This window comes from Tiliqua scincoides, chromosome 7 (genome assembly GCF_035046505.1).
Source record: "Tiliqua scincoides isolate rTilSci1 chromosome 7, rTilSci1.hap2, whole genome shotgun sequence".
Classification (NCBI taxonomy): Eukaryota; Metazoa; Chordata; class Lepidosauria; order Squamata; family Scincidae; genus Tiliqua; species Tiliqua scincoides.
Genome location: NC_089827.1, coordinates 53,845,848 through 53,860,812, shown reverse-complemented (window position 1 = coordinate 53,860,812; position 14,965 = coordinate 53,845,848). Strand labels below are relative to the sequence as shown.

The 14,965-nt window shown below is 41.7% G+C and overlaps 1 protein-coding gene across 9 annotated transcripts in view; it reads left to right on the top strand.

The window, feature by feature from the left end:
• RBFOX2 (RNA binding fox-1 homolog 2) overlaps positions 1–12,881 on the top strand; it is a 211,174-nt gene extending 198,293 nt beyond the window's left edge. For 8 of the 9 annotated variants that reach the window (XM_066634151.1, XM_066634152.1, XM_066634148.1 and 5 more), the window contains 3 exons: positions 5,584–5,672; positions 7,617–7,689; positions 8,516–12,881. In XM_066634151.1, the coding sequence (XP_066490248.1) occupies positions 5,584–5,672; positions 7,617–7,689; positions 8,516–8,560 (207 nt within the window). In that variant the 3' untranslated portion in view covers positions 8,561–12,881. Of the gene's footprint in view, positions 1–5,583; positions 5,673–7,616; positions 7,690–8,515 lie in introns of those variants that run through there. The other variant, XM_066634153.1, reaches the window with a different exon arrangement.
• Positions 12,882–14,965: the final 2,084 nt, after the last annotated feature.

Here is a 14,965-nt window from a genome sequence, read left to right as displayed (position 1 = left end):
CACACTTGAAAAAGCCCTCCCTTTTACCCTGAGCCTCTTACTAATGCTTGTTGTGTTGCGTCTGGCCTCTCAATCCAGAAGTACTGGCAGTGTCATCATTGCTAGTTACTTCCGTTGGTACTTCCAATAGATGGACCGTGTGAGTGGTATGGCCAGGGACAAACATTGAGAAATGCTAGCTTATATTGACTCTGATCTTTTCTGCATCCCCATGGAAAGCAATAGGGTTTAGTTCAGTGCATTTCTGCCACTTTGTATCCAATGTGACTGACAAAGGAGTATCCTGCAAGGAGTCTGTAGGGCTCTCTGTATAGATATATGAAGGGAGAGGGTAATTAAAGACAGCTCCCAACAGCACCTGACACATCAAGTCTAAATGAACTCCATACTAAATGAAAATTATCTCCACCTTTCTGCACTTAGGCTGTCCTTATTCTTACTTATGTCCATACAGCCAAATAGACAGCCATTCTGTGAAGAGCCTGTCTCTTGTGTTTTGTTTTTCTTTTTGCCCATTAAATGTTTGTAGTGCACCTCCAGCCATTCACACAATTTTGCTTCATTTTCATGCTAGAACCTTGTGAATTACTTGCATGTAGGAGAAAGGTGCCTGGCATCACATGCTCTCAGTTGCCCAGTTGGTTTGGGAGGTGAAAACAAAATGGAGCATTGTCTTTTTTCTAATTGGAATTTTGGCGCAAATCTCCTAGGAGTTGAGATTATGCCATTGTACATACATGTTCGTTGCTGTTCAGCTGTAGAAAACTGCAGAACAGTTGGTCATGATATGTCCCTTTTACTGGTTGTCAGGAACACTCTAAAAGCTTTTTTAAAATGTTCTGTAGCAATTAAAATTAAATATTCCATATGACCTGATGTGGATGGCTGCAGAGGAGTATAGAATATACTTTTGAATTGGGGAAGAAGAAGACAGGTTGGGTCTTGTAAGTCAGGTGGCAAAATTGTGAGCAGGTAATCATTGTGAGGGATTAAAAGTATCCTGAACAAGTTCCATGGAATTTTGGACTACTTGACAGAACTGTGCAAGCATCCTCAAGACTTCAAATACCAAAAGTTCTTCCTGACTGAGGAATCTTCCACCAGGGTTTATGTGTCTGTTTCATGCACACTTACAACTCTTCTAGAGGGAGGAAATTAGAAATGTGTTTCTTGTTACATTAATGGCCTGTTAAATTTCAAACAGGCATCATCCACCCAAATAACTCCCTGTGCTCCTTGCTCTTCAGTAAGGAGTGTATCAGACGTATTTAATCTCAGCTTTTCATTTTACTTAATGCCTACATAATAAGAATATAGAGACTTATTATATATACATACGCCTCCTTTATTTTATATTAACAGTTTCACATCAGCATTAGTGCATGCTTATCAGAAATACACATCAGCTATTTTTAACTTCATTTTTCCAATGAATTATTTTTTCCTTTTTTTGTTTGTTGTGCAGTCAGCTGAAGAAATGTTAACATCTCGCTCTAAAACTGTCAGTGGAGTCTCTGTTCCCTTCTCTGATATAACAGATGGGTTATTGCTTGTTATAATTATTAACATTTGTGGTGTGGGACAGGGTTAGGGTGGGAGAGACTTATTTTATTTTATTTTAATTTGGGGGTATATGGGAATTGTTTTTAAGATTTGGAATGTTAACTCCAGTGGTGACTGACTGTTTCCGTAATAGCAGGTCATTGTGGCTGCACGCTCTAGTAATTGAGGCTGTGTACTTCACCGAGCTTGTGGTAGAGCCTAGGGCGAACTGCTGTCCCAAGAGAATGCTGGGATAGATAGAACTAGCCAATATGAGTCTGAACGTGGTGATTTTGCTGGTTGTTTTTAGTTTCAAATGTCAGCATGCTTAGTTTTTTTTAATTTGATTAATAAATGTTACACCATCTCCCATCCTGATTCCAGCTCCTTTCTCCTTTTATAAGAAATGCAAGTTAAAGAGATTTAAATCTTAAAAAAAAACTTTCCTTAGTTTCAAACTGCATCTTTGTCCTCATGTTTGCTGTCATACCAAACATAACTGATTATCTCAAATGTCAGTACAAAATATCTTGGGGGGGGAAAAAGCACCCTGGGCACATTTTGAGACAAGCTGCTCAGCAGTCAGTGTTGCTAAGGACAAGAGATTATAGTTACATCTGAGCATGCCTGAATATCAGATGTCTCAGTAGTTCTGCAGACTGATTTTTTTTTTTTGAACAAAAAAGTCTACATCAAATTTGTCTCTGAAGCTTTGCTATGATTTGTTTTTTCACTGTAGAATTCTCTTTCAGCTACTGGCAAGCAGAACAGTAGGATTAACAAAGAAGTAAAACAAAGCTAGGCAGAAGTGGCAAAATAGCAACATTCAGTATTTGGAGAAGAAGCAGTGGAGCAATTTTCCATTCCACTGCAGCAAGAGGCTTGAAATGCTGCCTGTTTCTGGAGTCATGTTCCCCACTGATAGGCACTCATGTTGAATGTAAACTGGGAAAGGGACATATGCCAGCACTGTCACTTGGAGACCACTTTCCAAAGGATTTGTTTTATTTTTGAAACACATCAACTTTAAAATTCTGCAATAACGATCTATAGGCTTCCCTAACTTGCTGGAAGGAGAAGAGATCTTTATGGACCACTGTTTCCATACTGAGCTTGCATTGCTCTTTCTATGGTTCTCCTAAAATGCCTTTGGGTCTCCTGAATCATTCCAGCTCATTAAATACCTTCCCTTAAAAGCTGGTAAAGGAATTTCCATTTTTATACCTAATCATTAAAATGTGTTGCATTTTTCTGTGATAAACCTGTTCCAGACCCACAATACATTTATATTCTTGGTTTGTAGATTGTTCCCCTCCTTGTACTTCAAAATGCAGTAGCTGCAGTAAAGTAATAAAAATGAACATTATGATTGTCCAGCATTACTTTACAGATACCAAGCATTGGAGATGACAAAACATTTCTTTAGGTTTTAACTGCCTTGTGGCTTAGTTCAGTAGGGCAGTGGTTCTCACACATTTTCACTGGGACCCACTTTTTAGAATGAAAATCTGTCAGAACCTACCGGAAGTGATGTCGTGACTGGAAGTGACTTCATCAAGCAGGGAGTTTTTTTAACAATCCTAGGCTGCAGTCCTACCCACACTTATCCAAGAATAAGTCCCATTTACTTTCATTGTTAAAATATTACACATAGTAACTTTTTAAAAGTACAGGTCTGTAACATTTCCCCAAATGCAATCACATACCAAGGTAGCATCAAGTCTAATAAAATATTGAAATGAATGGGGACCCACCTGAAATTGGCTCGTGACCCACCTAGTGGGTGAAGACCCATAGTTTGAGGAACACTGCAGTAGGGTGTAGGTTTCCCCAAATATCAGAATGTACAAATAAAGTAAAATTGTATCTTTGTTGGCCAACTGAGTTTGTATGCTTTTGAGTTTCACACAAATCTTTATAGGAAATTATTCAGATATAGTTTTACTTGTTTTGTATCTTCTAATGTTGTCTTAACTTAGCATGTTATCTCTCCATTTTTATTTTTATTCTTTTAAACATGGAGGGTTAGTTTAACTAAGTGGTACTGAACATAGTTTCAAAATTCTCAGGATTTGCTGTCATGGATTCTAATTGGAATAAGCTGTTTGAGTTTGTTTTGAGATTGGACTTCTTTCTGAAAAGTGCTACCTTAACGTAGCACTTCCCAAACTTACTAGGCTGGCAATACCCTGCTCCTGTGGGTTGCAAAACCTGAAAGTAAGTGCCAATGACACATGACATGATGACATCATCAGCACTTCTGGATTCCTTGACCACAGAGGACCAGAAAAAGTGTAGATCAGGTTAAAGGTGGGCCCCCCAAAACCTGGCAAAATGATGCACAGTAAGCGGAGCAGAGCCTCTGCTCACAGTCTATCATATCGTAATGGTGCTGCCGAGCAGCTTGGCCAATGCCTCTCCCATGACACCCCTGAAGACTTGTCGCGATGCCCAGTTTGGGCAGCCCTGCCTTAATGTGTCATTTTAAAGCTGCATTGTTTTTAAGATCACTTTGGTCCATTTGAAGTTACAGTAGGAAGGTCCTGCCAGGCTGTACTCTTTCTGTGATGATTACACAGCATCTCAGTGCTTTTAAATGGAGTAATTTTTTTACTCCATTTGTTCCTCACAGATTCAGCAAGAAGGCAAGGTTATTCTATAAAGTCCAAGATCCCACCATCTGCTGGAAAGGAAATAGGATTCTGCCTCTTATTTTAACTGTTTAAACTTTAGCTATATTTACTAATAGTAAGTAGTTGCAGCAGCATACTGGGTGCTTTATTGTCTAAAGAAGTGGCATGGTTCTTCAGAGGGCTTTAGTCTAAGAAACGTGAATAGGCCCATGGTAGTTGATCACAAGGGGAAAGTAGAGGTCATTTGATAAAGAAATGCTGAAGTAGTAGCTAAGTGAGCTTAGCATGTAGCAAATAGAAGGTGAAGTGGTGGTGGTCTAGGAAGTGTTTTGTGGAAGATGTGGGGTGCTTGTGGGAAAGATTTAGAGAAGAGGTTTAGCTTTCACAGACAGGGAGAAGGATGTTTAAGGCATAAGGTAAATGAAACAAAGGAAACAACCAAGTGGACCATCTAAATGACTTTCAGAACCTGATGTTGCCAAAAATGAGAAGGAGTTGGTGTAAAGATTTAGGACATAGCATAACAGTGAGAAGCAAAATTATTTTTTTCTAAAGGCATTTTGAGTTGACTGTAGGGATGAAGGAGCAAGAGATGGCAGTCTGTTTATATTGAGACATACAAGGCTGAATCTTGGCTGTCTGTCCTTGAGGTTTGCATATGAACACGCTTTCCATGTATGGAATTCTCCCTTTAAAGATGGTCTTCAGTTTGCATCAGTGTGTCTAACTGTGAATGCCAGGATTCAGAATTTCCCCCTCCCCCCAAGTTTGGAAAACCTATTGGAGACAGCTGTCCCCCCTGTGTGTGGCCATTGCACATGGGACATTAACTTTGGACACAGTGGCATTGGTTACTTTTCCCTTGGGGTTTCTTCCCTATTGATCTTGGCTAGCAGTAAAGATGGTTACTCACAAGACAGTGGCCACAAAGCCTAGCCCAGTGTAAGCCTCTCTCTTGAGGATCTGGACTTGAACTTTTTCTTTTCCTTAAGGAACAGCAAAAAAAGTATGAGACTCACAGGGATAGATTAATTCTGGTGTAAAAAAATACTGTGTGTCACTAGCTCTCAAACCCCCTTATAGCATGCCTTTGATCCAAAGGGGTGAGCACGAGTTTGAGCAGCATCTTTAATATTCTTCTTGTGCATTCAGTCTTTACCAAAGACAGCCATATCAGAGTCTCTTCCATCTGAATTGTCGGATAGAGACTTCTTATGGGATATAGAATTTCCCCTCAGCTGCTTGGGCACGGGAGTGTCAAAATATCACTTAGTTGGGAAAAGCTTTCATGATCATTGTGACATGGGAGTTGATGCAGTTTGAAACATTTTTTCTCTGTGTTTTGTGTACAACTTTGCTATGTGTGAGGGTCAGGTATCTATAAAGTCAGTTCTCTTCTTCCCTGCAGGGTGGATATGCAGCCTACAGATATGCACAGCCTGCTACCGCAACAGCAGCCACTGCTGCTGCAGCTGCTGCAGCAGCTTACAGCGATGGGTATGTAAGGTGGGGTTAGCTCTGGTGTCTCTGGGAATCAAAAGAATGCAATTGTATTTTAAACAGCCCATTGTCCCATTTTCCCCCAGCACATCCCAGATACAAACCTTTAAAGCATCATGTCCAACTGGGCTTTTGTAGCTAGCAGATGATGATCATCAAGTGTGTATTCTTGTGTCATTGTGTTGTTTCTCTTCCAGAAGAGGCAGCCAGGTTTTGTGGTTATGTATCTGGAGTGAAGAAGCCAATTCTGCTCTTTGTTCATGGCCAAGTTATTAACCTTAATGGTTGCCACCTCTTGGAGGCAGTGCTAATTTGCACAGAAATGTGTGTCTGTTTACATCAGAATTGCCTCAATTCAAGGAATGAACCCGCTTTGGGTGCCCTTCGGAGAGAAAGGCAGATTACAAATCCAATTGATGATGATGATGATGATGATGATGATGATTCTGCAATGAAAATAGCACTAACCAGGCCCAGGCTCAGCCATGTCAGTGACTGACCTGACTATTGCCACTCCCTGCCCTGATGGAATGCAAACTGTGCTTGTGCCAAGGGAGAGATCTTTGTTTTCCTGGTGACCAAAGACTAAGAGGAACATTGGTGCTGTGCTTCCATGTTTGTACATTCTCCAGTGCTTCCAGGGTGACTCAGTCTTTGCATCTGGGAAGCTCTTCCTGGCATGCAGGCAGGGTCAGATTATCTGAGTCTTGCTGGGGGAAGGGAACTCCCCAGGTTCCCCAGGCTGACTTTGCCTCCATCAGGCAACAGCATCCTTTAGTCGGCTTAAGTGATTTTCCTGTGACAAAAATGTGCTACCTCCTCCCCTACACTCCCCCGCCCCGGACTTAGTGATATGGCAAATTAGGAGGATCAGGCTGCAATACCATGCCTGGTATCTCCTCCTAAGAATTGACATGTCATTGATCTGTGCTAATTGCTAGAGGTCACTGTGCAAGTACTGTGGCATGACCCAGTCCCTCTTGTTTAGGTCACTGCTAAGGAAAAAGATGCCCCCCTCATTCCCTCAGGAACTGCTGTGTGTTCAGAGTTGCCACTCTTAAAATTTTACTCAAACCTGTCAGTAAACCCTCCTGGATCTGAGCTCTTCAGAGAGCATCAGAGAACTACATCTGTTTCTGGGGCTTCATTCACTAACAGCAAGCCCATGAACAATGCAAGGGGGTTGATTTAAAATCTTTCAGACAGTGTTTCTGTTGTGCCCCCCCCCCCATTTCTCTATCTGTGAAGTGGCTATAATTGCCAAGCAGTTAAAGATCCTTTGATAACCTGTAAGTGCAACAGTAAAATAATTGCCCTAATTGAGACTTGAGTGGGGAAAAAATTGCATGGAAGTATGTGTATAACTTTCATTCTTGTTCTGCACCTTTTGCTCCAAGCAGCTCTCATGCTGTCCTGTTTGGCAGTACTATGGCTCTTGCCTTAACATCCATAGATCCCTCTTCCTCTTTCACAAGTAAGGACTCTAGATACCACCCCTCCAGGTGAAAGGCCTCTGCCTCACTCCTGGTGCGATTTGCTTGCACAGAAAGATCACTGCTTTCATGACTTAATGAAAGCCTTGCAGTTTTGGGGGTTTCTTGAAGTCTAAAATTGCAGGTTCCTCAGGATGAATTTTTTTTTAAAACAAAAAGCAAGTTCTCATAGCAAAGCTCACTGTGTTCTCAGTGGGCAGATCCGTCCAAAGTGAGCTTCTTCTAAGACCAAACTCTTATTTAAATACATTGTTTGGGGCTCGTGATCTCTCAGTCTCTGAGATTGGCACTCCTGCATATAACCCAGGAAGCCCCTCTTGAAATTGGCTGTCTCTCTGGAGAATGGGGGGGAGGGTCAACACCTTTTTCCTTTCCTTTGGTGACACAGATGTCTTTACAAGCCTTTCTGTGGAGTGACTTTGTTTTTCTCCCCTCCCCCTCTTCTCAGTTACGGCAGGGTGTACACAGCAGACCCTTACCATGCCCTTGCCCCTGCCGCTAGCTATGGAGTTGGCGCTGTGGTAAGTATGATTTCTGTGTCTTCCACAGCATTAGATTTTTACCAAGAGGTCTTTCCCTACAGTGTTGCCTCTTGTTAGTCCGCCTGTGTTGTATGCTAAGCACATCACAAGACCATTCCCATTACTGATATTATGTCTTACACATAAGCCAGTTAAGGAATGATTAAAATTGATGGGTAAGAAAAATATATGAGAGCATTACTAATCATTCCATCCTTCTCCATCAGAGAATGAGAGGAATGTTTTTTACATTGTGTAATAAAAAACAAGAAGCATGAAATCACTGTTTTTTTAAGGAGTGAAAAAATGTCAGTAAGCAGAAGCAGATCCTGCAAAAGTATCTAGAGATTTTTTTTAAATTTCTGACATCTGCATGCATATGAGAGCAAAGGAACATAATGACCTGGAGGGAACAATTTCCACACTTTGAGGGGTCAGTTGCAGCAAAGAAGCAATTACTTGCCAGCTTCAAATGCAATGACAGGGTCCCCAAACGGCAGGCAATGTCAATATGGGTGCGCACATGAAATGTCTGTTTGCATTCCTGAATCAAGGAAGCTGTTTTAATGCCTGTCTTATCTAGTTCTATAGCTTCATTTTTATGAGCAATTGCACATTAAGAAATGAAGCAAATGAGTGATTTAAACTAGCTTATGTACTCCTGGATTTTGTACAAGTTGGAGCCTGAGGAGATACTGGGAGAGAAGGAAAGTTCTGTGACTTGTTCCGTCTGGGTCTGGACACCAGGCCTTGCAGATGTTGCATTTGATGCATTTTTTTTTCAGAGCTTCTAATCAATCATTTTGTCTTTTTTCAATTTCTGTAGGCAAGTTTATACCGAGGCGGTTACAGCCGATTCGCCCCCTACTGAAGTGACATGAGCCCCCCTGCAAGTGGGACAGCCCCCCCAGTTCATGAGGCCTGGCTATTGCAATATTTACTAGTAGAGGAACTCTATAGCAAGAAGAGGAGGAAAACAAGAGAGAGAAAAAAGAGAAATACTTTTTTATACCTCACTATGTTCTTTGAATATGTATTTTTCCTTTAAATTTCTGCCTTTAATTCTTTTGTTCCAAAGATTGTGCATTTTGGGGTTTTTTTGTTGTTTTTTTAACTGTGGTAAACATAATGCATTTCCATGTCTGTATATGCGTAGCTTATCCTACCAATCACAAAAGAGATGAATAGTGCTAAGGAGCGCCATTAGGAACCAATATCATGGAACTAAGTCAGGAACATGCAGACCTTTATTTTACATGGGTCTGGTGCCTGAAGCCTGAGATACCTGAGGAAAAGCCCATCTCCCTGCAGAGGGCAGTGATGATTGGCTGCAGCTGGAACCTGCATGCTGGTTGGAAACACAAAGGTCCCTGCTTTTATCGCCATCTGGCACACGTGGGCTCAGGACAGTTCCAGAAGCATCAAGATTTTATAGTCTTCAAGATTCCCCAAAGCTGCCCAAAGACTTTGTCTGTTCATGGTTTTAGGGGACAAGACTTGAAATAAATTTGTGATCCAGTTGCTTCTCTATATACACCTAACTTTAGTGATTGTTGTTCGCTACCAAGGCTCTACTTCTTAGTTTCTTTCACTTGCTATGGTCTTCCTCTCTTCCCACCCTCTCCTTTTATTATGCGGAGGAGCAGCAGATGTGGGACAAGACTGCCGAACTTGAAGCCATGGCGGAGAGAGTTCCATCTTCAATAACAAGGAGTGTGATGGCAATGTGCACACAGCCTAAAGTTGTAGAAGAATGGTGACTGAAAACGCTTGAACCAGCTCCACTCTGAGCTACTCAAACATCCAGCGTCTCTCTTCTTTTCACCTTTGTGACACTTAGCTTTGCTGCAAGTATGCCACCGAAAAACTGCATGAAATGAAAAACAATCATGATCCCAAAAGGGGTGGTGGGGGAGAATATTTTGTGTCATAACACTATTCTAGAAGTCCTTTGTGTACAGCATCAGCCTTTGGGGGCAGACAGAACCATGTTTCAAACAAGATGGAAAACAGGAAATTCCTGCCTTGATAACTACACACAGTCCTTAGCCATTCTTCAGGCTCCAGTGGGCCTTTGTGCCTGTTTGGAGAAAGATTTGTATCCAGACCGTTCAGCTTGGGAGCATGCTGCAGGTTGTGAGCTGAGTGGTGCCTCAGGAAGACACTAAGCCCAGAGATTGCCCCCTTACATTTTCATCGTACATAGAATGTACTCCTTTTTATTTTATGTATCAGATGTCATGTCAGTTATTATAAAAGCATGAGTGTGATGACAAGCAAGCCACTGCTCTTAAATATCTGGCGCTAATTTTGGAAATCAAAGGGGAAGAAGGATCCCATTTTGCCTTCTTGGTTACCCTAATTCTCTTGGCACCTCTTACAGATTCTTTGTAGCTTTTATCTTTCAAACCCTATATATTAGAGAAGCACAATTTCCTTTGGCTCCTTGGCCTGCCTAAATTGGTACTGGGTGACCTTTCACCCCTGCAAGGGCAGCTAGGGCGTGGACTTTGTAGCTGAAGTCTTTTCAACTCCTGCCATTGTCCACCTACCAGCAATGTCAACATAGGAATGGAGACGTCCCAAGTCCTTCATCGAGCAGGGCTCTTCAGGAGGTCACTGACACAGCTGCACACAACTCACTTCTTTACTCCCCCCTCCCATGCATGCTCTCTTTGTGCTTGCCAGAGAGCACTGAAGAAACCCAAGAGGATGCCTGAAGCAAGAAGGGCAGGGGAGTTCTTCGCTAAGCTAGAGACTAACAATATTGATTCTCTGGAACAAGGTGACACCAAACTGCCAGCCTTTTGGCCACTTTTTGTTTTTGTTTTTATTGTCTTGTTTTTCAAGCCAAAGTTTGGTTTGTTGCTGTTATGACAATTTATGTTGTTTTTGTATATATATACATATATATATATATTTTAGTTAGGTTGAAAATGGGGAGTGGGGAGTGGGGTCTCAGAGCTTTCACAAAATTAAGGAAATGAGGAGGAAGGTGGAATTTTTTGGCTTATATACATCTTCTAGTGTCATGTTCACCGGACACCTGTTTTTATCACAAGGCAGATGCAGGTGGGATAGGAACCCTGCCTGGAAAACACTACTTTTATTGATGCTGTGTTGCCAGCCCTGCAGGGTGACCTTGGCAAAGACACTGCCCTTACCTGCTTGTCTCCCTGTCTATAAAGTAGAGGAGGGAGGCACCCCCTCTTTTGTGAAACACAGTGAGATCTGCTGTTGAAGAACACTATTATTAAGGATACATCCTTATCTCTCTGTATCTCCATAGCCTAAAAATATGCAGTGAATCAATTGTGTTGCATAGCAGCTTTTCAGTAAGATGTTCTGCTGTTTCTAGAACAACCAGAACATCTTAATAGATGCACATACCAAGTTAGGGCTTTCCAAATCCTCCTATGCTCCCTCTTGTTTTTAGATGCCTAGTAGGTGGTAGAGGGACACCTTGGATTACAGGAATGGAAACCAAATTTGGGGAACATGTCTTTGGCTGTGTCCCACTGCTAAAGGGAAAGTTTGCAGGCAGCCTGGGAACTAAAAACACTGCTGGTAGACGTCCAGCATGGCAGCATTTAAGGGATCCATGGTGCTGGGGTCAGGAAGATTTAAAGTGTATGTTGCCTGTTTGCACTGGTTTTAAAATAGGAAAATGAAAATCCTAGTGAACAAGGTGAAGAGCCAGTGTAGAGTTCTGTGTGTGTGTGGTTTTTTTTAAAATTTTGTCATGTTCTTGGAAATGTCAAACATGTTGTAGTATACACCAGTGTGACTTGATTCTTTGTTGCATAAAACACTATTTTGGTGATGTTACTGTCTGAACGGCCCATCCCTCTCTGCCCACTCCCTATCCTCACTTTCCTATTTTGAAGTTGCTTTTATTCTGGATTGAGACAAAACCTCCAGTCAATGAGGCAAGCTGGCTTCAGCGGGTCTGAGTGAAACTGGTCTTTAATAAGCATTTTCCATGTGTTCTTTTTCCTTCTCTGTTCAAAGGTGGCTTCCATAGCTATTGGTGGGAATAGGACATAGCAGAAGTATAGTAATTTTCTGCTGTAAGTTTGACCATTTCCAGACCCTGACCAGCTAAGGATTACCGAAGAACACTTGTAGATAGGTTCAGCCTAAGCACTGCCTGTTAACAAGAACTTAGTCATGGAGCAAGAACCTCTTCATTAGCTGCAACAATCTTTCCTGGCAGTTTTTTTTTCCCTGAAGCCGTCCACTGGAATATTCATTTGGCTAGTAGTCTGCATCATGCCACATAGTTAACTGTTGATTTTTTTAAAAGAAAGCTGAAAACGTGTTCACTTTTCTCTCTTCTAAGGATGGAAATGCGTTTGTTGCTGGTTTCACAAGCAAATGTCAAGGAATCCCACCTGTATATGCAGTGTAGTCCCTGATGTGAGTCATTTAGAATTTCTGTTCCCAGTATTAAGTATGCATTGCTGTTCTGATAGCTCACTTTGACAGCAGTCTAATAAGTGATCAAGCAGTCATCCTGGAGGATTAATTTGGGGGTTATTTTTAGCATCCTTTTTGTAAATAGCAGGCAAAACCTTGGCCCAGCAGCAGATATCGGGTAGGACTGTTGGGCAGTAGCAGGACTGTTGAGAGTTTACCAGCTGCCCAGGCTTACCTTGGTAACATGGGCATCTTTAGTGTGAGGCCTAAAATGCCCCAGATGGACTTGCCTCTTTCTGCAGTGTCTCCAGCACTTTCCCTTGCCAGGAACCCTTGGGATATTAGATGCATTTTGTAGTTATTCTCTTCCCTCCTCTGGATCATTTCCCAGGATGCCCAAGCTGCTTGCCCAGGGTCCTATTTCTCTGTTGGCTTGGGAGTAGCAGTATCTGCATCCCAGGACTTTGTGGCAGTCTCTAATGTCCCTCTCCCTCCTCCCTCCCCCTGGTTAAGTATCATATTGTACAGTAGCTTTCAAACCATACAGTATTCATTGGGTTACTCATTATTATCAAGTAGCTGGAATTGTGAAGGTCGGAGTAGTTAGTTCTTTAGCTTTTATTCCTTTTTTTGTATTACTATCCATGTGTATAAATTATTGATCATGTTGCTGGCTTTTATAAACTCTCAGCAAGGGAGGAGCCCTTCCTCACCCTTTGCAAATGGTAATGAAGCACTGTTTTTAAATAAAAGAAAGAAACACCATGACTAGACTCCTGAGTGTTTGTATTCCATGCCTTTAAATAAATTTCACATTTGAGTCCCCCCTCCCACACCATCCACTTCCTTTTGTAAATAGCTCTTCTGCTTTGATGTGGAGAGCACATCTGACCCATTTAAGAAGCAACTCTGTGAAGCTCAGAAAGAGCAAAGAGAAAATAGGTATGTTTACCTGGTACAGCAAGTCTAGACAAACACTAAATTTTACAATTAGAATAAACCGAAGTTATTGCAATAGAGCTTTTCTATAGTATAGGACAAATAGACAACTAAGGGAGGGGTGGACCAGGCAGTGTTTTTTAAAGTATGTTTGGCATGGAGAAAGTGGATAGAGTTAGAGGGTATCCAATGAAATTGACATAATCAGGACAGACCAAAGGAAGTACAGCACAGAATTGATTTATGAAATTTGCTGTCACAGGATTCAGTAATTACCATTAGCTCACATGGTTTGTGAGCTAGACACATGAGAGAAGAGAAGCGTATCAGTGATGGTTAGCCATGATGGCTAAATGGAACCTCTACACTTGATCTTAACCAAAAGCCTGTGAAACGATAATGCTCATAATACCTAACATTAATGTAATGCTTTTTGAAGTGGCAAAATGCTTCACATGTATTATCTCAATGACTGCTTTATAATGTGAGTACTGTATTCCCAGATTACTCCTGAAGCTGAGAGGGCCTGTCTTGGTTACAGTCGCTCAGTGAGTACATGCCAGAGGCAGGACTAGAACTGGAGCAGTCCTGATTTCATTTCTTTATACTGTGCACCATTGGATCAGAGAGAATAGATCTGTTTCTGAATCTCTTAACTGTGGATTAAAATGATTGCATATGGCTTGGTGGCTCCATCTACTGTATATGGAGAACAGGTTGCGGAAGGCCCATATTTCCTGCTGATAGACATGTGCTTTGGGGTCAGACGATACTTCATTCCTCAGCATCTCTTGTTAAATGGTAATGGGTATTAGGATTTGGGAAAGCCCTTTGCTTGAGAACTTGAAGGCTAATTACATGATCACATCTGGTCACATGCCCACAACTGAATTGAAAGATGGGGAGATATGTTCAGTATATTAGTGGCAATCCTGTGAACAGGTGATTTTAAGATGCTAGAGAGTTCAGAGTTCAGCTAACTTTACACACTGTTGCAGATGCCATTCGCCAAGTTGATAAACAACCACAATCTGAACTCCTCTGAGATGGCTGCACAAAGCTGGGAGGGGAGCAGGATCAGCAATACTCCAGAGATGTCCTTAGCATTATACTAATGTCTTGGAAAAGCTTGGGGAGTCAACCTCATACCTTTTACCTAGGAGGTGAATCTCATGCAATCAGGTATTGAAGCTTAATGCATTTATATTTGCAAAGTGCTTTAAAATGTGCAGGTAGAAGATACTCTCAGTTATACTTTATCACATGTTTCCTGGAAACATGAGTGTTTTTCTGGCAGTGAAACCAAATGACTAGGGAGCAACTGCAAATTACAGTACTGGAGGCAGCTTTCAAAAAAGGGATTGGTTTTGGCAGTGGCCAGGGGTAGTTTACCCTCCCACAGAAACTCTCAATATGAAATGCATACTGAGCTTTGTTAGCAGTGCCATCTGGTGGCTGATTAGATACGCATGGATATTAGATTTCTAATATCAATTAGATATTTCTTTGCCTCTACAGTAATAGTTTTGGTTGGGGGAATAAACCTAGAATAGCGGGCTGTTGGCTCTTTAGGACAGTCGCTGCTGCTGAATGTGTGCTTAATGTCTTGGCAGCTGTCTGCAAGTAGCAAAGTAGTGTACGTGTGAAGTCAACACTTCCTCTTCTGTAGAAATGGATTCAGTGGTTATGGAGAGAAAAGCCAGGTTCAAACATTTTACATTAGCCTGGCCTTCCTCCAAGAAGCTCAGGGTGATTTCTTTCCCCCGTTTCATCCTTTCAACAGCCCTGTGAGGTAGGATAGACTTAAGAGACAGTGATTGAGATGATAAATCAAATGAGCTCCGTGGCTGAGGAAGGATATGAGCCCAGGTCTCCCCAACCTAAATCCTTCAATGCCACATTAGTTGTCCAGCTGTTA